The 25,680-nt window shown below is 45.5% G+C and overlaps 1 protein-coding gene across 7 annotated transcripts in view; it reads right to left on the reverse strand.

Moving 5' to 3' along the window:
• Positions 1-390: 390 nt before the first annotated feature.
• The window catches only part of LOC131190198 (regulator of G-protein signaling 2-like), a 60,926-nt gene continuing 35,636 nt past the window's right edge, over positions 391-25,680 (reverse strand). For 3 of the 7 annotated variants that reach the window (XM_058167303.1, XM_058167302.1, XM_058167307.1), the window contains 4 exons: positions 22,646-22,711; positions 18,555-18,616; positions 8,442-8,608; positions 2,288-4,683 (listed from right to left, as the gene is read on the reverse strand). In XM_058167303.1, coding sequence (XP_058023286.1) covers positions 4,492-4,683; positions 8,442-8,608; positions 18,555-18,616; positions 22,646-22,711 — 487 coding nt within the window. In that variant the 3' untranslated portion in view covers positions 2,288-4,491. Of the gene's footprint in view, positions 2,234-2,287; positions 4,684-8,441; positions 8,609-18,554; positions 18,617-22,645; positions 22,712-25,680 lie in introns of those variants that run through there. The other 4 variants (XM_058167306.1, XM_058167304.1, XM_058167305.1 and 1 more) reach the window with 2 other exon arrangements.

A 25,680-nucleotide genomic window follows, 5' to 3' on the forward strand; every position in this document is an offset into this window, starting at 1 on the left:
GGGATGCCCTGTGCACGGTCACCACGCCTCGTGACGTCTCGCCTGGATTACTGCAATCCCCTCTACATGGGGCCCCCCTTGAAGAGCATCCGGAGGCTCCAGTTAGTCCAGAATGCAGCTGCGCGGGTGATAGAGGGAGCCCCTCGTGGCTCCCGTGTGACACCTATCCTGCGCAGACTGCACTGGCTGCCTGTGGCCTTCCGGTGCGCTTCAAGGTTCTGGTGAACATCTTCAAAGCGCCCATGGCATAGGGCCGGGTTACTTACGGGACCGCCTACTGCTACCGGATACCTCTCACCGACCCGCGGCCTCACAGAGAGGGACCCCTCAGGGTGCCGTCAGCGAGACAGTGTCGCCTGGCGACACCCAGGGGAAGGGCCTTCTCTGTGGGGGCTCCCGCCCTCTGGAACGAACTCCCCCCAGGACTTCGTCAACTTCCGGACCTCCGAACCTTCCGTCGCGAGCTTAAAACTTATTTGTTCATCTGCGCAGGACTGGATTAGTTTTTTAAATTCGTGGGTTTTTAAGGGGTTTTAAATGGGTTTTGAATGGGTTTTTAATGGGTTTTATTATTTGCTAAATTTTAATTGCGGCCAATTTGAATAAGTTTTTTAGTGGTATTTTAATAGTATTTATTTTGTAATAGTACTGTCATTTTATCTGGCTGTAAACCGCCCTGAGTCCCTCGGGAGAAGGGCGGTATAAAAATTTAAATAATAAATAAAATAAATAAATAAATAAACAACATACAGAAAGTCTGACAGGAGTCCCTAGACCACCGTGAGGGTTTGTGTAAAGGCCGGTGAAGCAGTGGAAGATTTCAACGGGGTGAGTCAGCTGAAACCTTATCTCATCATCGGGAACTCAGTCCAGGTGAGGAGAAGTGTGGCGGGAAAAGCATCTTCAGAGAGACTGATAATAAACGAGGCTGGAAAATTCCTGACACCCTTTCCCAAGGTTCTGTATTTACGCCAAACAATAAAGAGACTTTACTGAACCGTTTTTAATTCCTTGGTCGTGCCCAGCTATGGGAGACTTGACAGCTACAGAGTCGTGCTTCTAGCTTCTATTCACCTGGAAATTTGAAAAGAATCATGGACTGCATTCCTATGACATTCCTACCATTCCTTCTTGAAGGATGGTCGATTGTCAATGCCAGACACCCCATTAAATTCTACACGGGCACAGTATGAAGTTGGGGAAGGAACAGAGGCAGAATTTCCTTGGGAAGATGTTACCGGCAATGTGCGAAAAGTTGGCATTGTATATAGAGTGCCGAGAATGTGTATAGAATGCGTGACGTTTTCAGCCAAAGGATGAAAATGTCTGTGTTACTTTAAATATTCTATTCAGGTAGTCCTCTACTTATGACCAAAATGGACTCCTGTTGTTGAGACAGTTGTTAAGCGAATTTTGCCTCATTTTACGACCTTTCTTGCCAAGGTTATTGTTAAGTGAATCACTGAAGTTGTTCAGTTACTAACATGGTTGTTAAGTGAATTCATCTTCCCCACTGACTTTGCTCATGTGAGAAGGCTGCAAAAGATGATCACATGATCCAGGGACATTGCAACTGTCATAAATAGGGGTCTATTGACAAATGTCTAAATTTTGATCATGTGACCACAGGGGTGTTGCAACAGTCATAAGTGTAAAAAAATTGTCATGTCACTTTTTTCAGTGCTGTTAATTTCGAGTGGTCGCTAAACGGCAATAGCAGTTAGACTTATATACTGCTTCACGGTGCTTTTACAGTCTTCTCTAAGAGGTTTACAGAGCCAGCATATGTCCCCCAACAATCTGGGTCCTCAGATTGGGACTGGGACCTCGGAAGGATGGAAGGCTGAGTCAACCTTGAGCCTGGTGAGATTCGAACTGCCAAATTGTAGGCAGCCAGCATTCAGCAGAAGTAGCTGGCAGTACTGCATTCTAATCACTGAGCCACCACGGCTCTTAAATGAACTGTTGTAAGTCAAGGACAACCAGTATAATTTCCTTAGGCATTGTATATATAATACTTAGGCATTATGCAGACTGACAAGAACTGTTTAGGCAAAGTATGAAAAGAGAGTCACGAAAAGTCATGATTCTCCTTTCATACTTAACCCTAATCCTAACCCTTTACTGAAAAGACGTAGATCAAAATGAAAGAAGAAATGCAATGTAAAGTACAACAGGACTTTCCTACTAAAAAAAAAAATAAAATAAACAAGAGAAAAACACCATTCCTGACCTACATGTTGCAATAAGGAATCCTAGAATGGCTTTTCAGAGGGAGTATTTTATTCCTTGGTCGTGCCCAGCTATGGGAGACTTGACAGCTACAGAGTCGTGCTTCTAGCTTCTATTCACCTGGAAATTTGAAAAGAATCATGGACTGCATTCCTATGACATTCCTACCATTCCTTCTTGAAGGATGGTCGATTGTCAATGCCAGACACCCCATTAAATTCTACACGGGCACAGTATGAAATTGGGGAAGGAACAGAGGCAGAATTTCCTTGGGAAGATGTTACCGGCAATGTGCGAAAAGTTGGCATTGTATATAGAGTGCCGAGAATGTGTATAGAATGCGTGACGTTTTCAGCCAAAGGATGAAAATGTCTGTGTTACTTTAAATATTCTATTCAGGTAGTCCTCTACTTATGACCAAAATGGACTCCTGTTGTTGAGACAGTTGTTAAGCGAATTTTGCCTCATTTTACGACCTTTCTTGCCACGGTTGTTAAGTGAATCACTGAAGTTGTTCAGTTACTAACATGGTTGTTAAGTGAATTCATCTTCCCCACTGACTTTGCTCATGTGAGAAGGCTGCAAAAGATGATCACATGATCCAGGGACATTGCAACTGTCATAAATATGGGTCTATTGACAAATGTCTAAATTTTGATCATGTGACCACAGGGGTGTTGCAACAGTCATAAGTGTAAAAAAAATGGTCATGTCACTTTTTTCAGTGCTGTTAATTTCGAGTGGTCGCTAAACGGCAATAGCAGTTAGACTTATATACTGCTTCACGGTGCTTTTACAGTCTTCTCTAAGCGGTTTACAGAGCCAGCATATGTCCCCCAACAATCTGGGTCCTCATTTTACTGACCTCGGAAGGATGGAAGGCTGAGTCAACCTTGAGCCTGGTGAGATTCGAACTGCCAAATTGTAGGCAGCCAGAATTCAGCAGAAGTAGCTGGCAGTACTGCATTCTAATCACTGAGCCACCACGGCTCTTAAATGAACTGTTGTAAGTCAAGGACAACCAGTATAATTTCCTTAGGCATTGTATATAATACTTAGGCATTATGCAGACTGACAAGAACTGTTTAGGCAAAGTAGGAAAAGAGAGTCACGAAAAGTCATGATTCTCCTTTCATACTTAACCCTAATCCTAACCCTTTACTGAAAAGATGTAGATCAAAATGAAAGAAGAAATGCAATGTAAAGTACAACAGGACTTTCCTACTAAAAAAAAAAAAAAATAAACAAGAGGAAAAACACCATTCTTGACCTACATGTTGCAATAAGGAATCCTAGAATGGCTTTTCAGAGGGAGTATTTTATACTTTGCCCGTTTGCCTTTTGGCATTGCATAGAGTGCCCAGGAAATCTGTGAAATATTAAGCGTTTCATGCTTCAACGTCCCATTTTTGGCTTTTTATACATTTCCTAGGCCAGAGTTCTCCAATATTTCCGGCTTTGTGGACCGACAGGAGGGACGGGGAGAGGGGATGGTTCTGTGCGAGTGGCTAGCAAGCGCACAGCTCCATTTGCATGAGTGACGCGCACACACCCCTGCCGATAACTTAAATGGAGTGTGCACGCATTGGCCGTTTCAACAGCCCGTTACAAACCCCTCATAACCCATTAGTGGGCCGCAGCCTACAGATTGGAGACCATCTCCTAGGCTGTCTATAAGACGCCTAATTTCACACACTGAGGGTGACAAACACGCAAAGGTCCCAACTTCAATCCCAAATTATTTCTATAACAAAGGGGTACAGTAAACACTCTTCTCTAAGACATTGGAGAAATTCTGCCCGTCAGGGGAGAAACAAGCTGAAACAGACTTATAAATACACTAGGCAACTAAATTTCATTTTCCAACCTGAGCAATATCATCCCAGCAGCAGTGCAGGCATCACCCAGCTTTATAGGCCCTGTCATAAAGTTGCTTTCGTTCGTTTTGATACAAACAAAACAGGCACAATTTCCGCTTCTAGAATTCTAATATTTTACTGAAGTCCCCCAAAAAGCCACTTGTACTAGCACTGATGATGTTACCTAGTTTGGGGAATGAAAGGTCTGTCCATCATCTCTTTTATCCACCATAATGTTTATGAACGGAGCACATTTGCCATCTCAACAGAATAAGACAAATGGCAGTCCATTTCTCCCAAACTTCCTTGGCTTGTCCGTATCCAGAACAGCAAAGCTGTCTCCAGGTGTTTCCTTCGCAAGGTGGGCTTGAAAAGAAGAGGAAGGGCGAATACGGCAGGTTTACAAGGGGCCATTCGGCTGCTCTTTATCAGGCTGTACCAGATCTTGATAGACGAGAGAACGAAGGAATCTGGGATACGAGTCTTTCTCCATCAACCCGAAGATCCTCTTTTGGGCTTGGTCAAAGCAAGACCGGGTGGGGAGCAAAATATTCCGATTGGTGACATCTCTGGTCTGGGAATCAAGATTCACCTGAAATTAAATGCAAATGATTATCCAGCATGATACAAATTGGCTGCAACTGTGATTTGTTTAAACATGAATAAAACTTATTTGTAGGAACCGGGGGAAAAAATCCCCTGAGGGATTGGAAACTAAGATGTTGTGAGTTCAAAAGTTAGAAACCTGTGGCTAAAGATTTTTAATCAATAAATGCTGATCCAGAACAAGTGTTGACTCAGCTGGCGTGTTAGTGGACCTCCCTCCCTTTAATTGCATCTGGTGGAAGAAATTCATTAAACATGAAACTCAAGTCAACTGAACATTTAAAAATGTGTCACAAATGCAATTGACTGGTGCTAAATGGTTGATACGGGTTGCTGCCAAGTGTCCTAGGTATCAACCAAGTATCTTCTTAAAATATATGACGTTCCGAGTAGCGCAGGTTTTTTTGCAGTTCTGCTGGTGTTATTGCAGGAAGCTGCAATTTCTTGATGTGTTTTGTAAAATTCTTTAACACACAGTACCAAATGCCCCGATGACAATGGGTTTCACTGTTAAATGTTTCATTCATAACTGTGTAGTTTCGATGGCCAGGTCACGATATTTCGTAATTTTTCTTTTTCTTCTACTCTGGTGTCTCCTTGTACAGCGATATCAATAAACCGTATGCATTGGCCCTCAATAACCGTGATATCTGGCATGTTCTGTTCCAAATGATGATCCCTCTGTATTTGAAAGTTTATTTTGAATATTTACTTTTTATTTATTTATTTTATTTATATTTATTTTTATTATTTTCCACACTTTTAAACCTTAAAAACTTACAACATTTTTCCTTCCAGTTTCTGCCTCCCCCCCCCCAAAAAACCCCCAAAAAGCCTCAGTGTGAAAAATGGGTTCACTTAATGACCACAACGTTCACTTAACGACTGTGATAGTTGCTTCGTGATTGCCAAGTTTGCTTAATGACCGCTACAAAAAAGGTTGTAAAATGAGGTGTGATCGTGTGGTGTGGCCTGCTTATCAACTGTCTTGACTTAGGACCAAAATTGAAGTCATAAGTCCAAGAAAAGCAGATGTCCTGCAACTTTCAGCTACATATAGCCCTAAGATTAGCTGAGCAGTAGGAGGAACAGGTGCAATGATATGGCCCTGTTTGTGTATCAACATCATTCTCTGACTTCCTCTTTGCTAATCTCTTGAAAACAACAGCAGAGCCCAGGGACTCTCTGGTTCAGAAAAACAACTGGGGAAATGCATTCACCTCCCCCATCATACATGTCAGCGTTTCAAGTAATGCACCCATAGAAAACAGAACTCCGAGGTAGGCAGGTTCCTCAAAGAACAGTTTCTTGGATTCTTCATATTGGCACAATTGGTGAAAGCTGACTCTGAATTTTCCTGCAGCTTTCGCCTGATTAAAAATAAAAGTTTTCCCTTTCCACCCAAGTCACTGGTCACGCTATCCAATCCGGGTGCTTGGTTACTTGCTCCTCCTCTGGCCAGCCACCTGTGAGAATGTCCTTGGTTCCCACAGGAAAACTTTATTGTTCAGGTTACAAAACCTCATCTAACTATTTTCCCCCCTCCCTCCCACAGTTGTGTGGCAACTCTGAAGCCTCCAAGATGGCTTCATCCAGGTTCACTTCAGGATTGACAATACCACTGTGAAGCACATAATAATTTTTGAATCGTTCATTTCATTGGTGTCCCTTCTTTTCTAGCTTTCCAAAGGACACATGGATCTTGATACAGCACTACAAGAAAGCGAGGTCAATATGATTGGCCACAGTGGTGAAATACATTTTTTTTTACTACCGGTTCTGTGGGCGTGGCTTGGTGGGCGTGGCTTAGTGGGCGTGACAGGGGAAGGATACTGCAAAATCCCCTTTCCCTCCCCACTCCTGGGGAAAACATATTGCAAAATCTCCATTCCCTCCCTACTCTGGGACCAGCCAGAGGTGGTATTTGCTGGTTCTCCGAACTACTCAAAATTTCCGCTACTGGTTCTCCAGAACCTGTCAGAACCTGCTGGACTTCACCCCTGAATGGCCATATATTCATATGAATATATGAAATTTGGTTTGTGTGGCTTGGTACAGACACACCCGTTTGTCTGGATTAGTACAAAGAAAAACTTTGTAAGAAAGTAATAAGAAAAAAAAATCTGTTCAAATGATAAAATACGAAGATTTGAGATGCCTATATATGCGGCAATACTTATGCAGGCATGCAAAGAAGAGCAACAAAGATGATTAGGGGGCTGGTGGCTGTAACGTGAAGAACAGTTGCAGGAATTGGGATATGCAGGGTGTCAAGGTTCCAGAAAAACCTCTTCTGCATAAAAAAAACTCAGAAGCCATTGTTTTCCAGAGTTCTTTACTAGCATGAGGAAACTGGCACACGATGAGTGAAATTCCAAAACTGAATTTCCGGATTCTTTTCTCCAGTTATACAAACCCCAAGAGTCCCACCCCCCTGACCCCTTTGATGGTCACATGGTCCCACGTTCTCCCAGTTCATTCGAATATCTTCTTGCCACTCTTCCTGCAGATGTGAACACCATCCGACCTTGACCGCTTGAAGAATGTTACCATACCCCTCAGCCCCCCTTCCTCCCCTCAGGGGAAAAATGTGGCAGCGTCTGGAACCCTAAAGTCTAATATGGTTTCCAGGCCTGACACAGGGTCTAAGTAAAAAGAAAGACTGGGGTGACAGAGAAGCAACTTAGAACTAAGGAGAAATTTCCTGACAGTTAGAACAATTAACCAGTGGAATAACTTGCCTCCAGAAGTTGTGAATGCACCAACACTGGAAATTTTTAAGAAAATGTTGGATAGCCATTTGTCTGAAATGGTGTAGGGTTTCTTGCCTGGGCAGGGGGTTGGACTAGAAGACTTCCAAGGTCCCTTCCAACTCTGTTGTTGTTGTTGTTGTTGTTGTTGTTGTTGTTGTTGTTGTTGTTGTTATTATTATTATTATTATTATTATTATTATTATTATTATTATTATTGACATGATAGCAGTGTCCCAATATGTGAGGGGCTGCCACAGAGAAGGGACACAACCTGTCTTCCAAGGCACCAGAAAGCCAGACAAGAAGGAACGGATGGAAACTAAGGAGAGAAACAACCTAGAACTAAGGAGAAATTTCCTAATAGTGGGAACAATTAACCAGTGGAATTGCTTCCCTTCAGAAGTTGTGGGTGCTCCCATCACTGGAGGTTTTCAAGAAGAGATTGCACAGCCACTTATCTGGAATAGCATAGGGTCTTCTGCTTGAGCAGGGGATTGGACTAGAAAAGGGGTCAGCAACCTGCGGCTCTGGAGCCGCATGTGGCTCTTTCATCCCTCTGCTGCGGCTCCCTGTCACCAGTCAGCTCCACAATTGATAGGGCTTTCAGTTAGGATAGGTCGAGGAAAAAGGACGCCGCGCTAGGAGGAGACTCTATGGTGGAGGAACCGGACTTCCGGTCGGCAGAGGAAAAAAAGGACACCATGGTAGAAGACACTACGGTGGAGAGAACCGGACTTGCGGTTGGCTCCAGAATTGAAAGGGGGGGCTTCCGGTTAGGGCCTTTGTGGCTCTTTCAGTGTTTAAAGTTGCCGACCCCTGGACTAGAAGACCTCCAACATCCCTTCCAACTCTGTTGTTCTATTATGAACTCTGTTGCAATATATGTGTATTGATAAATGCAAAGCGTGGAATAACGGCTTTTCCCTAACCAATCCATCCCATTTCACAAATGAGTCTACAAATCCAAAGGAAGCTTTAATTATTCCCCTACCTCTTTCGGAGCTTGGATGGTGATATATTGGTCAAAAATCTTTTTTGCACTCTCCTGGAGTTTGTCGCAACCTCGGAGTTTTCGATAATCTTCACAGGCCATCCAGAAGTCCAGGTTCTCTTCGCTGAATTCTGATTTCAAGAAAGCATGGAAGGCAGCTCGGCCATCTATAATGTGGAGAAGAACAAACCAAAACGATCTGTTGAAATCTTCCCTTCCTTTTTTTTTTTTTTTGTTTACACAAAACATTTAGAAATTCTATTCATTCCACTTGGAATAAATTCTGCATTTTATCGCATGGAGTTTTTTTTTCTCTCTACTTCAGGTTACCGAGAGATAGTGGATGTTTTATGACAAGAAAAGATGTTAGGATAGGTGAGGGGTCTGCAAACTTGGCTCCTTTAAGACTTGTGGACTTCAACTCCCAGAGTTCCTCAGCCAGTAAAGCAAAGCTGGATGAGGAACTCTGGGAGTTGAAGTCCACAAGTCTTAAAGGAGCCAAGTTTGCAGACCCCTGGGATAGGTCATCCTTGACTTACCACAGTTTGTTTAGTGATGGTTCACAGATACAATGGAACTGAAAAAAAGTAACTTATGATTGTTTTTTCATACTTACGACCATTGCAAAATCTCCATGGTCACGTGATTCAGATTTTGGCAACGGACTCATATTTATGACGGTTGCAGTGTCCCGGGGGTCATGTCATCCCCTTTTGCGTCCTTCTGACAAGCGAAATCAATGGGGAAGCCAAATTCACTTAGCGACCGTGTTACTGACTTAACAACTGCAGTGATTTACTTAACAGCTGTGGCAAGAAAGGTCATAAAATGGGGCAAAACTCACTTAGTAACTGTCTCACTTACCAACAAAAATTTTGGACACAGTTGTGGTTGTAGGTCGAAGTCTTGTGCCATGAAGACACAAACTTTTAAGAAATGAGTGGCGACATTCAAATCCACATAAAATCCCCCTCTGAATTTTGGGAAGCTTACTACAGCTCAGTCTAGGGATAGGCATAGCAGATTGCTATCTAAATACCGGATTCTCTATAATTGTTGAAAATGGTGCATCGCTCTGTGGATGATGAGCTCTTAAAAATCTGAACTGCAGAGGCTGCCCTTGAATACCTACTTAACACTGGGAGAATGATATTTAATAATGAGCCTGTCAGCGTTCCAGAAACCCCCTCCTGCAGAAAAGACTCTGAAGCAAACATCTTTCAAAGTTCTTTTACTAGGATAGGTAAACTGGCACAGCTGGATGAAATCCGAATCTGGGGATCCAGGTTTATCCTCAGTAAGACAAACTCCAAAATCATAACCCCCTTGACCCCTCTGCCGATCGCATGCTCCAATCTCCAATCGTCCCATCTCGATATATCACTCCGGGATGCTCCTTCTCCAGAAGTAGGCTCGGCCTGACCTTGACCAGCAGGAAGAATTTTATTATTTCTAATAGCCCCTTCTACTACCCCCCCCCCACCTCCTACTTTCCCACACATGGGAAAGTGGCAGCATTGAAGCCTTTGGCCTAGTATGGCTTCCAAAGCTGACAGAGCCTCTATATAGATTTTTATGCTGTATTTTTTTTTCAGTAAGGGTTATGGGTTGTTGTTTTTTTTTGATTACTGATTACTTGTGTAGTTTGGAGCATTATATTATAACCACCAGAAGGGGAAAAATGAAATAAAAAACAATGTATGAGGACAGCTATTAGCTGTAATAGCTTTTTTTAACCTCGCTACACGTAGTCAAGGGTAAAATGCTCTGAAGTCTGCTACTGGTTTGCTTTGCTACTGGTTTGCTTCACGCACACAATGTGCGGTACGTGCCAAACGCACACTTCACGCGCATGTGTACCACAGGCACTATCACGCAGCGCTGAAAAAGGAGGATTAAGAAGTCTTTTCTGAGTCTACAAAGGTAAGTAGAACAGTGAGTGGAGGGGAACAGTTGTGCCGCGTGATTTAGATTCACCAGAAAGCAGGGTTACGCGAATATAAATCGCGTGACACAGCTGGTCATCAGAAATACAGGTTCACCCGAACCAGTAGCATTTTTTACTACCAGTTTGGGCGAATCAGTCTGAACCGGTAGCATTTCACCCCTGCATGTAGTCCTCGACTTAAGATCACAATTGAGCCCAAAATTCCTCTTGCTGAGCAAGGCTGTTGGTAAAGTAAATTTTGCCCCATTTTATGACTTTCCTTGCCCTGTGGTGCTAAGCGAATCGATGCAGCTGTTAAGTTAGTAATGCGGTTGTTAAGTGAATCTGGCTTCCTCCTTGACTTTGCCAATCAGAAGGTCACAAAAGGAGATCATGTGACCCCCCCTCCCCAGGACATCATGATCGTCATAAATATAAGCCAGTTTCCAAGTGTCTGATGGAGATGCCTCAATGGTTGTAAAAAGATGGAAAAAAGGTCATGCAACGCTTTTTTCAATAGTGTAACTTTGGACAGTCACTAAATGAACTGTTGTAAGTCAAGGACGACCTGTAGTTATATTCAACTACAATGATCTTCAACTATAGCCAAAAGCACTGTGGGATGGGAGGTATAGTTCAATCCAGAGAAGGAAGACTTTCTTCTAGCTCTGCTATGTATTAATGCCAAAGAGAGGGCATTCTCAACAATTCCTAGACCGTAGCCAAAACATGTCTTGTTCAAGAAGCAATGTATTATATGATCCAGAGCCCTAAAAGAATAGAATAGACTAGAATAACAGAGTTGGGAGTGACCTTGGAGGTCTTCTAGTCCAACCCCCAGTTTATGCAGGAAACCCTATACCAGTTGTGCAGAAATGTTGCATGTTAACACACATGCTTGTTGGGGCTGCGCCCCAAGAAAGCTGAACTTCCAGGTTCTAGTGCATACCCGACAATCAGCTGCCCAGCATGCATGCGTTCACCGGTTTTTGACACTACAATGCATGCAAAGGACAGCTGATTGTCACGCGCGCATGCGTGCCAGAAATCCGGAAAACAAACAGGCAAGGCCGCGCGTGCTGGGCGACATGGCTTCGTGTGCTAATTTGGGCACCTACATCATTTCAGACAACTGGTTATCCAATCGCTTCTTAAAAACTTCCAGGGTTGCAACATTTACAACTTCTGGAGGCAAGTTGTTCCACTGATTAATTGTTCTCACTGTCAGGAACAATTAAATGATTTCATTTATTTATTTATTTTATTTATTGTTCAAATTTATATACCGCCCTATCTCCCACAGGACTCAGGGCGGTTTACAGGCATCTAAAAAAACAGATAAATACAATCTAAAAAACAATTAAAAAACTTATTATAAAGCCTAACAATTAAAATAATTAAAAATATAAAAAATAAAACCCCACTTAAAACCCATTAATTAAAACCTAACTCAGTCCTGCGCAATGAAATAAGTATGTTTTGAGCTCACGGCGGAAGGTCCGAAGGTCCGGAAGTTGACGAAGTCCCGGGGGCAGTTCGTTCCAGAGGGTGGGAGCCCCACAGAAGGCCCTCCTGGGCGCCACCAGGCGACATTGCCTCGCTGGCGGCACCCTGAGGAGTCCCTCCTGTGAGAGCGCACGGGTCGGTGAGAGGTATTCGGTAGCAGTAGGCGGTCCCGTAGATAACCCGGCCCAATGCCATGGAGCGCTTTAAAGGTGGTCACCAACACCTTGAAGCGCACCCGGAAGGCCACAGGTAGCCAGTGCAGCCTGCGCAGGATGGGTGTTATGTGGGAGCCACGAGGGCTCCTCTATCACCCGCGCAGCAGCATCCTGGACTAACTGCAGCCTCCGGATGCCCTTCAAGGGGAGCCCCATGTAGAGAGCATTGCAGTAACCCAGGCGAGACGTCACGAGTGCGTGAGTGACCGTGCACAGGGCATCCCGGTCCAGAAAGGCGAACTGGCGCACCAGGCGAACCTGGTAAAACGCTCTCCTGGAGACGGCCGTCAAATGGTCTTCTAAAGACAGCCGCTCATCCAGGAGGACGCCTGTTGCGCACCCTCCATCGGGGCCAATGACTCGCCACCGATGGTCAGCCGCGATTTAGCTGACTGTACCGGGATGCCGCATCCACAGCCACTCTGTCTTGGAGGATTGAGCTTGAGCCTGTTTCTCCCCATCCAGACCCGCACGGCCTCCAGACACCGGGACAGCACTGATAGCTTCGTTGGGGTGGTCCGCGTGGAAAGGTACAGCTGGGTGTCATCCGCATACAGCTGATACCTCACGCCGAAACCACTGATGATCTCACCCAGCGGCTTCATGTAGATGTTGAACAGAAGGCGAGAGGATCGACCCCGCGGCACCCCACAAGTGAGGCACCGGGCCGACCTCTGCCCCTGTCAACACTGACTGCATCGGTCGGAGAGATAGGAGGAGAACCACCGATAAACGGTGCCTCCCACTCCCAATCCCTCCAACCGCGCAGCAGGATACCATGGTCGATGGTATCGAAAGCCGCTGAGAGGTCTAATAGGACCAGGGCAGAGGAACAACCCCTATCCCTGGCCCTCCAGAGATCATCCACCAACGCGACCAAAGCCGTCTCCGTGCTGTAACCGGGCGGAAACCGGACTGGAGCAGGTCTAGATAGACGGTTTCATCCAGGTGTAGGGAAACTGATATGCCACCATACTCTCTACAACCTTCGCGGCGGGTTGGAGACCGGACGATAATTACCTAAAACAGCGGGTCAGGAAGGCTTCTTAAGGAGGGTCTCACCACCGCCTCTTTCAAGGCGGCGGAAAGACACCCTCCACCAAAGAAGCGGTCGTAATCGCCTGGAGCCAGCCTCGTGTCACCTCCTGAGTGGCCAGCACCAGCCAGGAGGGCACGGGTCCAGTAAACACGTGGTGGCATTCAGCCTACCCAACAACCTGTCCATGTCCTCGGGAGCCACAGGGTCAAACTCATCCCAGACAATGTCACCAAGACCACCCTCGGGCACCTCACCAGGGTCACCGCAATTTTGGTCCAACCCGTCCCGCAGCTGAACGATTTTATCGTATAGATAACGTTAAACTCCTCAGCACGTCCCTGCAGCGGGTCATCCCGCTCCCCTGATGAAGGAGGGCAGGTCACCCGGAACAGGGCGGCTGGGCGGTTATCTGCCGACGCAATGAGGGAGGAGGCGATACGCCTCGCTTCCCCCAATGCCACTAGGTAAGTCCTAGTATAGGACTTCACTAGTGTCCGATCAGCCTCAGAACGGCTAGACCTCCAGATGCTCTCTAGGCGTCTTCTCCGGCGCTTCATCCCCCTCAGCTCCTCGGAGAACCAAGGAGCCGGTTGGGACCTGCGCCGGGTCAGAGGCCGCAAAGGCACGACACGATCTAAGGCCCCCGCCGCGGCCCGTTCCCAGGCCGCAACAAGTTCCTCAGACGTGCCGCGAGCCAGACCCTCAGGGAATGGCCCAAGCTCCGTCCGGAACCTCTCAGGGTCCATCAGGCGCCTGGGGCGGGACCAACGCATCGGCTCCGTCTCCCTGCGGTGTTGGATGGCGGTCAGAAAGTCCAGGCGAAGGAGAGAGTGATCTGACCATGACAAAGGTTCGATGACTATTTCCTGTAAGTCCAGATCTCTCAACCACTGACCAGAGACAAAAATCAGATCAGTGTACCACCCCGTGTGGGTGGGGCCATCAACTACTTGAGTCAGGTCCAAGGCCATCATGGAAGCCGTGAACTCCCGAGCTGCTGTCGATGACGAGCCGGCAGATGGCAAGTTAAAATCCCCCATGACTAAAAGTCTGGGGGTCTCAACTGCCACCCCAGCAAGCACCTCCAGGAGCTCGGGCAGGGCAGCTGTCACGTAGCAAGGAGCCAGGTACGCGACCAGCAAGCCCATCTGACATCTATGGCCCCATTTCACAAGGAGGGATTCACACCCGACAATCTGAGGCACAGTGGTCTCCCTCGGCTCCAGACTCTCCCTAATCACAACCGCCACCCCCCCACCCCTACCCTGGGCTCTCGGCTGATGGAATGCACGGAAACCTGGTGGGCACATCTGTACCAGGGGCACGCCCCCTTCTGCGCCCAACCAGGTCTCCGTAATGCCTATAAAGTCCGCGGCACCCCCCTGAATAAGATCGTGAATTAGGGGGGCCTTATTGGCCACGGACCGTGCATTACACAGCATCAGCCGAAGGCCCAGGCTCTGGGGGTCTTGGCTATCCGGGAACGGGGAAGTCTGAGGCTCGGGCGCGCGATCGCCTGCAAGCATCGAACGCGCCCCCCCGTAACATGATCCGAGCCCCCGCTTCCGCCAAATCTGCCCCTCCCCCAAACCGTGCAAATAGCACCACCCTCTACCAATGGGACCTGAACTCCCCCCACAACCTTCGGACCTATTAACTCACCGCCATGAGCATGCGCAGGAACTGATACCCCACCCGGCGGGTTTCCCCCAACACCCGCCCTACCCCTCCCACCCCTTAAAAATGCCCTATCTAAAAACCCCCAGAGGCTCTTCCTCTTCGCATGCCACCTCTGTGGATCCCAAGATCCGTCATTGCGGCCGGCCCTTGGTAAAGCAGGCCATTCCTGCGGCGGGGGCACTGCAGGCGCAAGAGCTCCTGTACCGAATAGAAAAGGCGAACCGTGCAAATAATACACCGCTAGGGGATAACAGTCGCCGGGAGATGATCATTGTCCGGGATGGCAAGATATTAGTCTATAGTTCTGCACATGGATACCCATCATCCGATGGTGGCTGAAATGATAGATAGGCGAAGGATGGAGGATGGGAAAAGTAGCCCAGTCCCAAAATCCATGGGGAAGACGAGGTGGGTACATCCTCCGACAGGTCTCAAATCGGTCTCAAGTCTCTTCCACTATAGTTCCAAAGAACAATCCTGGCCAAAGATCCCAAAAGGCCATATAAGTGCAGATGACAGTGCTTAAATAATAGTGGGAGAAATAGGTCTCCAACGGCTGGAACATCTCCAGTAATCACCACGCCAATTCCTCTGTTAAGATGGTTCAAGATAAAAATCTTCCAGGAAGCCTCAGACAAATCCCACATTCCAAGTTAATCCAGAACTAATCCAGAAACCTGGCGCTCCTCAGATCCAGGGCCTTTCCCAGAAACCGGCCAGGCACCTCTGAGGAAGGCCGGTAAGATGTAATAGGCCGTAGATCCCAGATACGGCATAAATGGGGTAAAATGTCCTCAGAGAACCTCCCTGCAGGGAAGGCAGTGGGCGAGCCGGCAATGGAAGGCCGGTAAACTCTCCACCCCCTTCGTCCAGAGAAAACAATCCCGGGAAAACCAAGCTGGGTGGAAGGAAACATAACCAAGGTAGTCCAGCACTCAGCAATCCACAGTCCACAGGCCATGATGGACCAGCAAGCCTATGTTCATGACTGCGGCCTCACCGCCCCACGCACCCAGGAAATGGCCGCGTTGCTCTCCCTCACCCGGCCTCGTTCTCGGCAGCCGTGGCACGAAAAGGCCGCAGACCCTCCACGGCTGCCGAGAAGCTGACAAAGTGGGCCGGGGGGTATAGGCGGCTCGGCTAGCCGTCTGGGCAATGCCATCCCGCGGCGATCTTCCCGTCGGCGGCTCCGTTCACCTAGCGGGCCGCCATCTTGCGCATGCGCAGAGCCATCTTGCGCATGCGCAGAGCCATTCCCCACTTCCAGGCCCATCAAGATGGTCTGCAGATCCTGTAGAACTACAGTAGTGGCCAAAATTGTGGAAACCTTTTGGGAAAAGTGTATTTTCTAAAACTAACTAATAGCACCACTTTTTTTGGCAGTAGTACCATAAAATTACATATCAATGGAAAGATAATTTAATCAAGAATGTAATACAGTAACTTTTAAGAAGGATTTGCTATTAGAGTAGTAGTTACAGTATAAAGAAGAAAAGTGAAACACGTAGAAAAAAATGAAATATACAAAAATTATCACCATAGAAAAAACATATACATAAATTATCACGTCAGTTAGTACTTAGTTGGGTAACATTTAGCATGAATTACAGCCTTACATGTCTTCCCATGGAGTGAACCAAGTCTTTTAGTTCTGCAGCTGTTATCATGTGAAACCAAGATTGAATGATTGCTTCTATTAACTGGGTTTTATTGCTGGGTCACTTCTGACTAACAAGTTGGGCCTCTGGTGGCTCAGGCTGCTAAGACAGTCTGTTATTAACACAGCTGCTTGCAATTAGTGCAGGTTCAAGTCCCACCAGGCCCAAGATTGACTCAGCCTTCCATCCTTTATAAGGTAGGTAAAATGAGGACCCAGATTGTTGGGGGCAATAAGTTGACTTTGTATATAAATATACAAATAGAATGAAGACTATTGCTAACATAGTGTAAGCCGCCCTGAGTCTTCGGAGAAGGGCGGGATATAAATGCAAATAAAATAAAATAATTTATTTATTTATTTATTATTTAAATTTGTATACCGCCCTTCTCCCGAAGGACTCAGGGCGGTTCACAGCCAAGTAAAAAAATACACAATACACTATAAATATTAAAATACAATTAAAAAACTTATTAAATTGGCCACAATTAAAATTTAAAAATAAAAACCCATTAAAAACCCATAAACTTAAAAAACTAACCCAGTCCAGCGCAGATGAATAAGTGAGTTTTAAGCTCGCGGCGAAAGGTTCGGAGGTCCGGAAGTTGACGAAGTCCTGGGGGGAGTTCGTTCCAGAGGGCGGGAGCCCCCACAGAGAAGGCCCTTCCCCTGGGTGTCGCCAGACGACACTGTCGCGCCGACGGCACCCTGAGGAGTCCCTCTCTGTGAGAGCGCACGGGTCGGTGAGAGGCATTCGGTAGCAGCAGGCGGTCCCGTAGATAACCCGGCCCTATGCCATGGAGCGCTTTAAAGACGTTCACCAACACCTTGAAGCGCACCCGGAAGGCCACAGGTAGCCAGTGCAGCCTGCGCAGGATAGGTGTCACTCGGGAGCCACGAGGGGCTCCCTCTATCACCCGCGCAGCCGCATTCTGGACTAACTGTAGCCTCCGGATGCCCCTCAAGGGGAGCCCCATGTAGAGAGCATTGCAGTAGTCCAGACGAGACGTCACAAGGGCGTGAGTGACTGTGCACAAGGCATCCCGGTCTAGAAAGGGGCGCAACTGGCGCACCAGGCGAACCTGGTGGAAAGCTCTCCTGGAGACGGCCGTCAAGTGGTCTTCAAAAGACAGCCGTTCATCCAGGAGAACGCCCAAATTGCGCACCCTCTCCATCGGGGCCAATGACTCGCTCCCGACAGTCAGCCGTGGACTCAGCTGACTGTACCGGGATGCCGGCATCCACAGCCACTCCGTTTTGGAGGGATTGAGCTTGAGCCTGTTTCTCCCCATCCAGACCCGTACGGCTTCCAAACACCGGGACAATAAAAAAAATGTTTCTTTACTCCACTCCATAGATATTCAATTGGGTTAAGTTAACGTCTGGGCTATTCCCAGGCCATTCCAGCAGTGGAATATGATTATCTTGAAACTAAAAAAAAAAAAGTGGTGTTATTAGCCATCAAACCTCAAAAATACACTTTTCCCAAAATTTTGGGAAAATTGTTTCCACAATTTTGGCCACTAATGTAAAGCTCACATCACATCCAGACCTGAAAACAAAGAATTCATCAAGCGACATGTCTGTTGGCCATCAGTCCTGTTCCTAGGAATACGGAAATCGCTGAATCTTGACTTAAAGAGGATGCCAGGTGGATGCCCAATAAGCCTTAGAATTCAACCACTTCAACTACTTTCTGCTCTGCTGTATGCTGGATTGTTCCTCTACTAATTTGAACTTTTCTTCGGGTCCCACAGGATTTCTGAGAAAATTGGATTCTGAGGAAAACAGGGTTAAACTCATTTGGCAAGGGGAGGACAATTGTTATGAACATGTCTGTTATTTACATATTGGCCTCTGCTCTCTAGCAGTTGGAATTCTGGGAATCAGCGTTAATGATTATTATTATTATTACGTAGTGGGCTGCGTTGGTGCCAAGAAACCATCTGAAATAAACAAAGCTTCTCGGGATGACTAACCCTCTAATTTTCAAACATCAGTCTATGAAAAACACACCCGGGAAATCTATAAAAACTGTGTGTCAAACAATCCCCTTTAAAAGGTTGACGAACCACTTGTGCAAACTTACATGGGTGTAGTAGCAGTTTTTCTAAAGATTCTGCCCATTCTTGGGCTTCCTCGGGAGTTGGCCTGAAAGAAGAACAAACATGAGTGACTGGAAAACAAGACGTGATGGATGAGAGATCTTTGCCCAAAGAATGTTAGTAAGAGCTATCCTATTGCAGGCAGTCCTCGACTTATAACGGTTCATTTAGTGACCGTTCAACACGTTACGACATCGCTGAATGGACTTATGGACGCTGAATGGACATGACCATTTTTTAACACTTACGGCTGTGACAGCATCCCCATGGTCACATGATCAAAATTCATGCTTCATGCTAGCAAATTATTTCAGCATCTTTCTGGAAATGATATAGGGTTTCCTGCTTGAGAAGGGGTTGGACTAGAAGACCTCCAAGGTCCCTTCCAACCTATTCTATTCTATTCTATTCTATTCTATTCTATTCTATTCTATTCTATTCTATTCTATTCTATTCCAGTCCCATTCCATTCCATTCTTTTATTCCTCCTTTTTCCTCTTTATCATTGGTCAGCTGATGCAGAGCTTTTGATTTCACTCTCTGTGGTTGACAGATCACAGTAACTTAATCATGCACTCCACAGGTATTCTTAGGGGCCCTATCTGGTTCTTCTCCAGACAAACATCCAGGTTATTCTTGACATCAAGAGGGGCAATCCGTGGATGAGGTGTAACCCATACGTCCTCTTTTTTGGTAGATCTTGTGACCCCACCGCAAATCATGACTCAGGAAACTGATTGCAAACTTTGAAAAGCAGCAGAACAATTTCTGGTCAGTTCTCTCCAAACAGGAAAATCAGGTAGAATGCCATTACTGTCACCCTCTAGTAATGCCATGAATTCACTGCCCTGTCTCTAGCCCCATATAGCCCTTAGCAATAAAGAGAAATTATTTGCAGGCCTCTGGATACAATAGTGTTCCAATATCTCAGGGGCGGCCACAAAGAAGAAGGAGTCAAGCTATTCTCCAAAGCACCTGAGGGTAGGACAAGAAGCAATGGGTGGAAACTAATCAAGGAGAGAAGCAACTTAGAACTAAAGGGAACCTTCCTGACAGTTAGAACAATTAATCAGTGGGACAACTTGCCTCCAGAAGTTGTGAATGCTCCAACACTGGATAGGGAGCGCGATGAAGAGGCAGGAAGCGGACAGTCTTTCAGCACCTTTATTATGGACTCGTGGTCTCTTTTTAAAGAACTCCATCAACCTAGCCAGCCACTGATAGTGGTTTATTTTTCCCGCTGCTAGATGGACCAATCAGCAGCAGGTATGCAAATACGGTACTCCATACGTGCATAAATAACACCGGGCATCCTGCCTAAGCAGGTGGTTGGACTAGAAGACCTCCAAGGCACCCTCCAACTCTCCTCTTCTTCTTCTCCTTCTCCTTCTCCTTCTCCTTCTTCTTCTTCTTCTTCTTCTTATTATTATTATTATTATAGGTTGCTGGTTCCTTTTGCCTTTGCTATAGCTGCTGGCTGAATGAGGATCTGTCTGCTTCTTTACAGCCCTCAGACTCACTGGGGATCTGGTGCTGCAAGGCTTCCATCTGCTGAGCTGTGGCTGTGGATGATGGGGAGTTTTACTCCCACAATCTGGACGCCAGCGAAGTGGAGAAGGCTGGCAGAGATAGTACGTTATCTCAAACTCTCCTCTAAACTGAGATCCATTCAGGAGACCATCTGTAGCCTCTAAAAGGTTCTTTCAACATACCGGACATTCAAACCAGGTAATAAAATTACAGTAAATGTAGGCCCATTAGAATCATAACGTTGCCAGCTCATAACCTATCTAGCTTTCTAGGCTGGGCCACTCTCTTCCTCTCCATCTATCTGTTTATCATCGTTAAGGGCCTTCGACTTGCTTCCCTGAGGCTCTATGAGCTCTTGGCTTCTTTTCAACAGCACTCTGCAAGGAATCTAGCTCTGGACAAAAAGCCTCCCCTGTTCCTATATATAAATAAAGGGAGATAGATGAATGCACAGGCTCTTTCATGGGACGTCTCCTCTAAAAATCAGATTCCTCTGAGGGGAAAAAAAATGAACATTTAACATAACATAATAACAGAGTTGGAAGGGACCTTGGAGGTCTTATTTTATTTATTTATTTATTTATTTATTTATTTATTTATTTATTTATTTATTTTTGTTTACATTTATATCCCGCCCTTCTCCGAAGACTCAGGGCGGCTTACAGTGTGTAAGGCAATAGTCTCATTCTATTTGTATATTTACAAAGTCAACTTATTGCCCCCCCAACAATCTGGGTCCTCATTTTACCTACCTTATAAAGGATGGAAGGCTGAGTCAACCTTGGACCTGGTGGGGCTTGAACCTGCAGTAATTGCAGGCAGCTGTGTTTAATAACAGGCTTCTTACAGCCTGAGCCATACCGCAGCCCTTATTTATTTTGTCACACATTATATATAAGCATAAGTATGAAATAACTATACAATATATAAGCATATATATGAGTATGAGTATGTAATAACTATATTAATTGGATATAGCAAAAGGAAACAATAGGACAGGAACGGTAGGCACGTTTGTGCTCTTATGCACGTCCCTTATAGTCCTCTTAGGAATGGGGTGAGGTCAATAGTAGACAGTTTTTGGTTAAAGCTTTGGGGATTTTGGGAAGAGACCACAGAGTCAGGTAGTGTATTCCAAGCATTAACAATTCTATTACTGAAGTCGTATTTTCTGCAATCAAGATTGGAGCGGTTAACTTTAAGCTTAAATCTATTGTGTGCTCGTGTATTGTTGCAATTGAAGCTGAAGTAGTCTTTGACAGGAAGGACATTGTAATCGATGATTCTATGAGTTAAACACAAGTCATGTCGAAGGCGTCGTAGTTCTAAATTTTCTAAACCCAGGATTTCAAGGGTGGTGGCATAAGGTATTTTGTTGTATTCAGAGGAGTGGAGAACTCTTCTTGTAAAATATTTCTGGACATGTTCAATTGTATTTATGTCAGAAATGTGGTACGGGTTCCAGACAGAGGAGCTGCATTCAAGTCCAACCCCCTGCCCAGGCAGGAAACCCTACACCATTTCAGACAAATGGCTATCCAACATTTTCTTAAATTTTTCCAGTGTTGGAGAATTCACAACTTCCGCAGGCAAGTTGTTCCACTGATTAATTGTTCTAACTGTCAGGAAATTTCTCCTTAGTCTTTAAATTGCTTCTCTCCTTGATCAGTTTCCACCCATTGCTTTTTGTTCTACCCTCAGGTGCTATGGAGAATAGCTTGACTCCCTCTTCTTTGTGGCAGCCCCTGAGATATTGGAACACTGCTATCATATCACCCCTAGTCCTTCTTTTCATTAAACTAGACATACCCAGTTCCTGCAACCGTTCATCACATGTTTTAGCCTCCAGTCCCCTAATGATCTTTCTCCGAACCACCCGCTGCCATCGCTACCGGATCAGGTGATCCGGTCCGAATCGGGAGCAATTCACCCCTGAGTTGGGGACCCCTGGCCTAATGTTTCTAGAAAGCAATTGGTCCGTTGTCACAGTGGCTACAGATAGTTCTCCACTTACAACAATTTGTTTAACGACCGTTCAACGTTACAACGGCACTGAAAAGAATGGCTGACAATCGTTTTTCATACTTAACAACCATTGCAGCATTCCCATGGTCAAAGGAACAAAATTTGGATGCTTGGCAACTGGCTCATAATTATAACAGTTGCAGTGTCCCTGGTGTCACGTGATCAACATTTGCAACTTTCTGACAAGCAAAGTCAATGGAGAAGCCAGGCTTGCTGAACAACCATGTTATTAATTGAACAAGTGCAGCGATTCACTTAACAACTGTGGCAAGTAAGGCTGTAAAATGACGCAAAACTCACTTAACTGTCTCGCTTAGCAACAGAAACGTTGGACTTAACTGTGGTCATAATTCGAGGACTACCTGCATAAATATACAGTCTCTTAGCACTAATGCCAGCCTTTTCAGAAACGTGAAAAGTTTCTGACATGGTCATCTCTATATCTTTACTGCAGCTTGTCCCAACCACGATCTCTTGGTTCCCATTCCCAGTTGGGAAATCTGGTTTGAAGTGAGGTTACCTTAGCGACTGGAGGTCCTGATTTCCTGAGCTCCACAACCTTAGGAAATTTTTTTTGTTCTTCTTTCTAAGAAACAGAAATGAAATGAAATACGGGGAATCAGGGATACAGTCAAATTATGCACTAATTCAGGCATGAAAGTTAAGCTATGGGGGAAGAGGGCCGTGAAAATATTTGCAGATCCCTCGCATCCTGGACATAAACTGTTTCAACTCCTACCCTCAAAACGACGCTATAGAGCACTGCACACCAGAACAACTAGACACAAGAACAGTTTTTCCCGAAGGCCATCACTCTGCTAAACAAATAATTCCCTCAACACTGTCAGACTATTTACTGAATCTGCACTACTATTAATCATTTCATAGTTCCCATCACCAATTTCTTTCCACTTATGACTATATGACTATAACTTGTTGATTTATATTGATATATTGATCATCAATTGTGTTGTAAATGTTGTACCTTGATGAACATATCTTTTCTTTTATGTACACTGAGAGCATATGCACCAAGACAAATTCCTTGTGTGTCCAATCACACTTGGCCAATAAAAAAAATTCTATTCTATTCTATTCTAAGCAGGGGAGATGGATATGAAGGCCAGATGGATATCGACAGTTTGGAAAAAAGGCCTCCAAAGTTGGGTTTAGCTTTGTTTTTACTACCAGCTCTGTGGGCATGGCAGGGGAAGGATATTGCAAAATCTCCATTCCCACCCCACTCTGGGGCTAGCCAGAGGTGGTATTTGCCGGTTCTCTGAACTACTCAAAATTTCCACTACCGGTTCTCCAGAACCTGCCAGAACCTGCTGGATTTCACCTCTGACCAAGCCCCATTAAAAGAGACCCAGAGGCACTTTTCAAAAGGCAGCTGGACTTTCTTGCTTTTTTTTTTTTTTTTCTCCTTGCAAATGTTTTGTTTCTCATCCAACAAGCTTCTTCACTTCTTGGATGAGAAGCGAAACCATTTTCAAGGGTTAAAACAACAACAACCCAAAGAAAGCCCAGTTGCCTTTTGAAAAGCACCGTTGGGTCTCTTTTAATGGGGTTCAGAATTTCCATCCTTGTGGTCATCAGCCAGTCAGTCATATCAGACCAGTGGTGGGATCCTCCCAGTTTAACAACCGGTTCGGTGATCGCACTCTTCGCTGCGTGTGTGTGCGCAGTTTGAAGAAATCTTCACTTCCAGGTTTCTTCTGAGGAGTATCAAAGCTGATTCATGCGGCAATCGGCTCTGCCACATGAATCAGCTGAGGAGATAAAGGTGGGAAAATATCAGGGGCGGGCAGGCCCGTCTGATCATCGGTCTGAACCGGTTTGCTCCCAGGTGATTCAGAACTTCCAGTTCGCCCGAACCGGTCCGAACTGGTCGAATCCCACCACTGTATCAGACCCTCCATAGCCATTAAAACAGAGTTACACATTTGCGTATCAATCCTTAATTGTTCCTCACAGGCCTGTGAGATATAACAAGGATTGGCCGCAGAAGATTGGATGAAGAGAACGGCATTTCCTATCTGTAAGATTTTATTACCCTAGCAGTTATTGACTTAGTGATTTATCTACTTCCTCTTTGTTAGAAGCCACGAAGATGATAATCTGAATTACATTTATTTGTCCCAGTGTTTGATTTATATATCATTTATCTACTCCTGAAGCACTCAAGGGCAAGGGCAGGGCTTCTATGTATCGAAAGTGCTTTGGTTTTGTTTTCCTAAAGCAATTTAAGTGTTTGTAAATCAATATCCAGGATCACAGGTCAGATTGGCTTAAACACACACATCTAATATAGCTCCACATTGTTGCGATTGTTCTTTTAACGCATTGGCAGCAATGAAAGATTAAGGGGAAAAAAATCCACACACAGAGCTGTAGATGCATTGTCTGAAGGTATATACAGGTATAAAGGTAAAGGTTCCCCTCGCACATATGTGCTAGACGTTCCTGACTCTGGGGGGCGGTGCTCATCTCCGTTTCAAAGCTGAAAAGCCAGTGCTGTTTGAAGACGTCTCCGTGGTCATGTGGCCGGCATGACTCAATGCCAAAGGCATATGGTACACTGTTACCTTCCCACCAAAGGTGGTTCCTATTTTTCTACTTGCATTTTTTTACGTGCTTTCAAACTGCTAGGTTGGCAGAAGCTGGGACAAGTAACGGGAGCTCACTCCGTTACACGGCAGCACTAGGGATTCGAACCGCTGAACTGCTGACCTTTTGATTGACAAGCTCAACGTCCTAGCCCCTGAGCCACTGCGCCCCTATATATACAGGTATACACATGCATAATTTTCTATTTTTAAAAAGCAGAACTGGGAGGAATTAGCCTTTTCTTAGCAATGGGGAATGGTGGTCCTATGGTGGACGGAACCATCATTCTGTCTCAATCTCAAATAAAGTACTATATGGTGAAATGATTCATCTGAGATATCCTCTATATCAGGAGGATTAATATTAGATATTCCAGGGCTCTTAGGAGACAGAGAGATAAACACTCATTTATCAAGCCGAAGGAAAATCTGCACCGAGGCCATTCACAGCAGGACGAAATGAGAAGTATTTACATTATCTTTCCCCCCCAAAAAAGAACGTTCAAACTACTTTATCTAGATCAGCCTTCCCTAAACTGGTGAATTTCAGGTTGTTTGGACCATAGTTCCCTTCAACCACATTAATGGGCATATCTGGCATAACCTAGTTGGGGTAGAAAAGGTGGTTTTCTCCACCCAGATTTACAATCAGGTATAGCTTGGGCAAAACTGATGATTTCTGTTTTACAGATACAGAATTTAGAACTTGGAGGCTCAGAGATAAGAGGTGTAGCTGTTATCTACAGGTATTCATTGGGCTAGGAACCGGGTGACTGGGAGTTCTAGACCTGCCTTAGGCCCGAAGCCAGCTGGGTGACCTTGGGCCAGTCCCTCTCTCTCAGCCCTGGGGCAAACTAATGTTGAAATTTTAGCAAAGAAAATTGCAGGGATTTTTCAAGGTAGTAGTGAGCAGTGAAAAAACTCGAGGGTGCATGTGGAGAGGGAG

This window comes from Ahaetulla prasina, chromosome 2 (assembly GCF_028640845.1).
Source record: "Ahaetulla prasina isolate Xishuangbanna chromosome 2, ASM2864084v1, whole genome shotgun sequence".
NCBI lineage: Eukaryota > Metazoa > Chordata > Lepidosauria > Squamata > Colubridae > Ahaetulla > Ahaetulla prasina.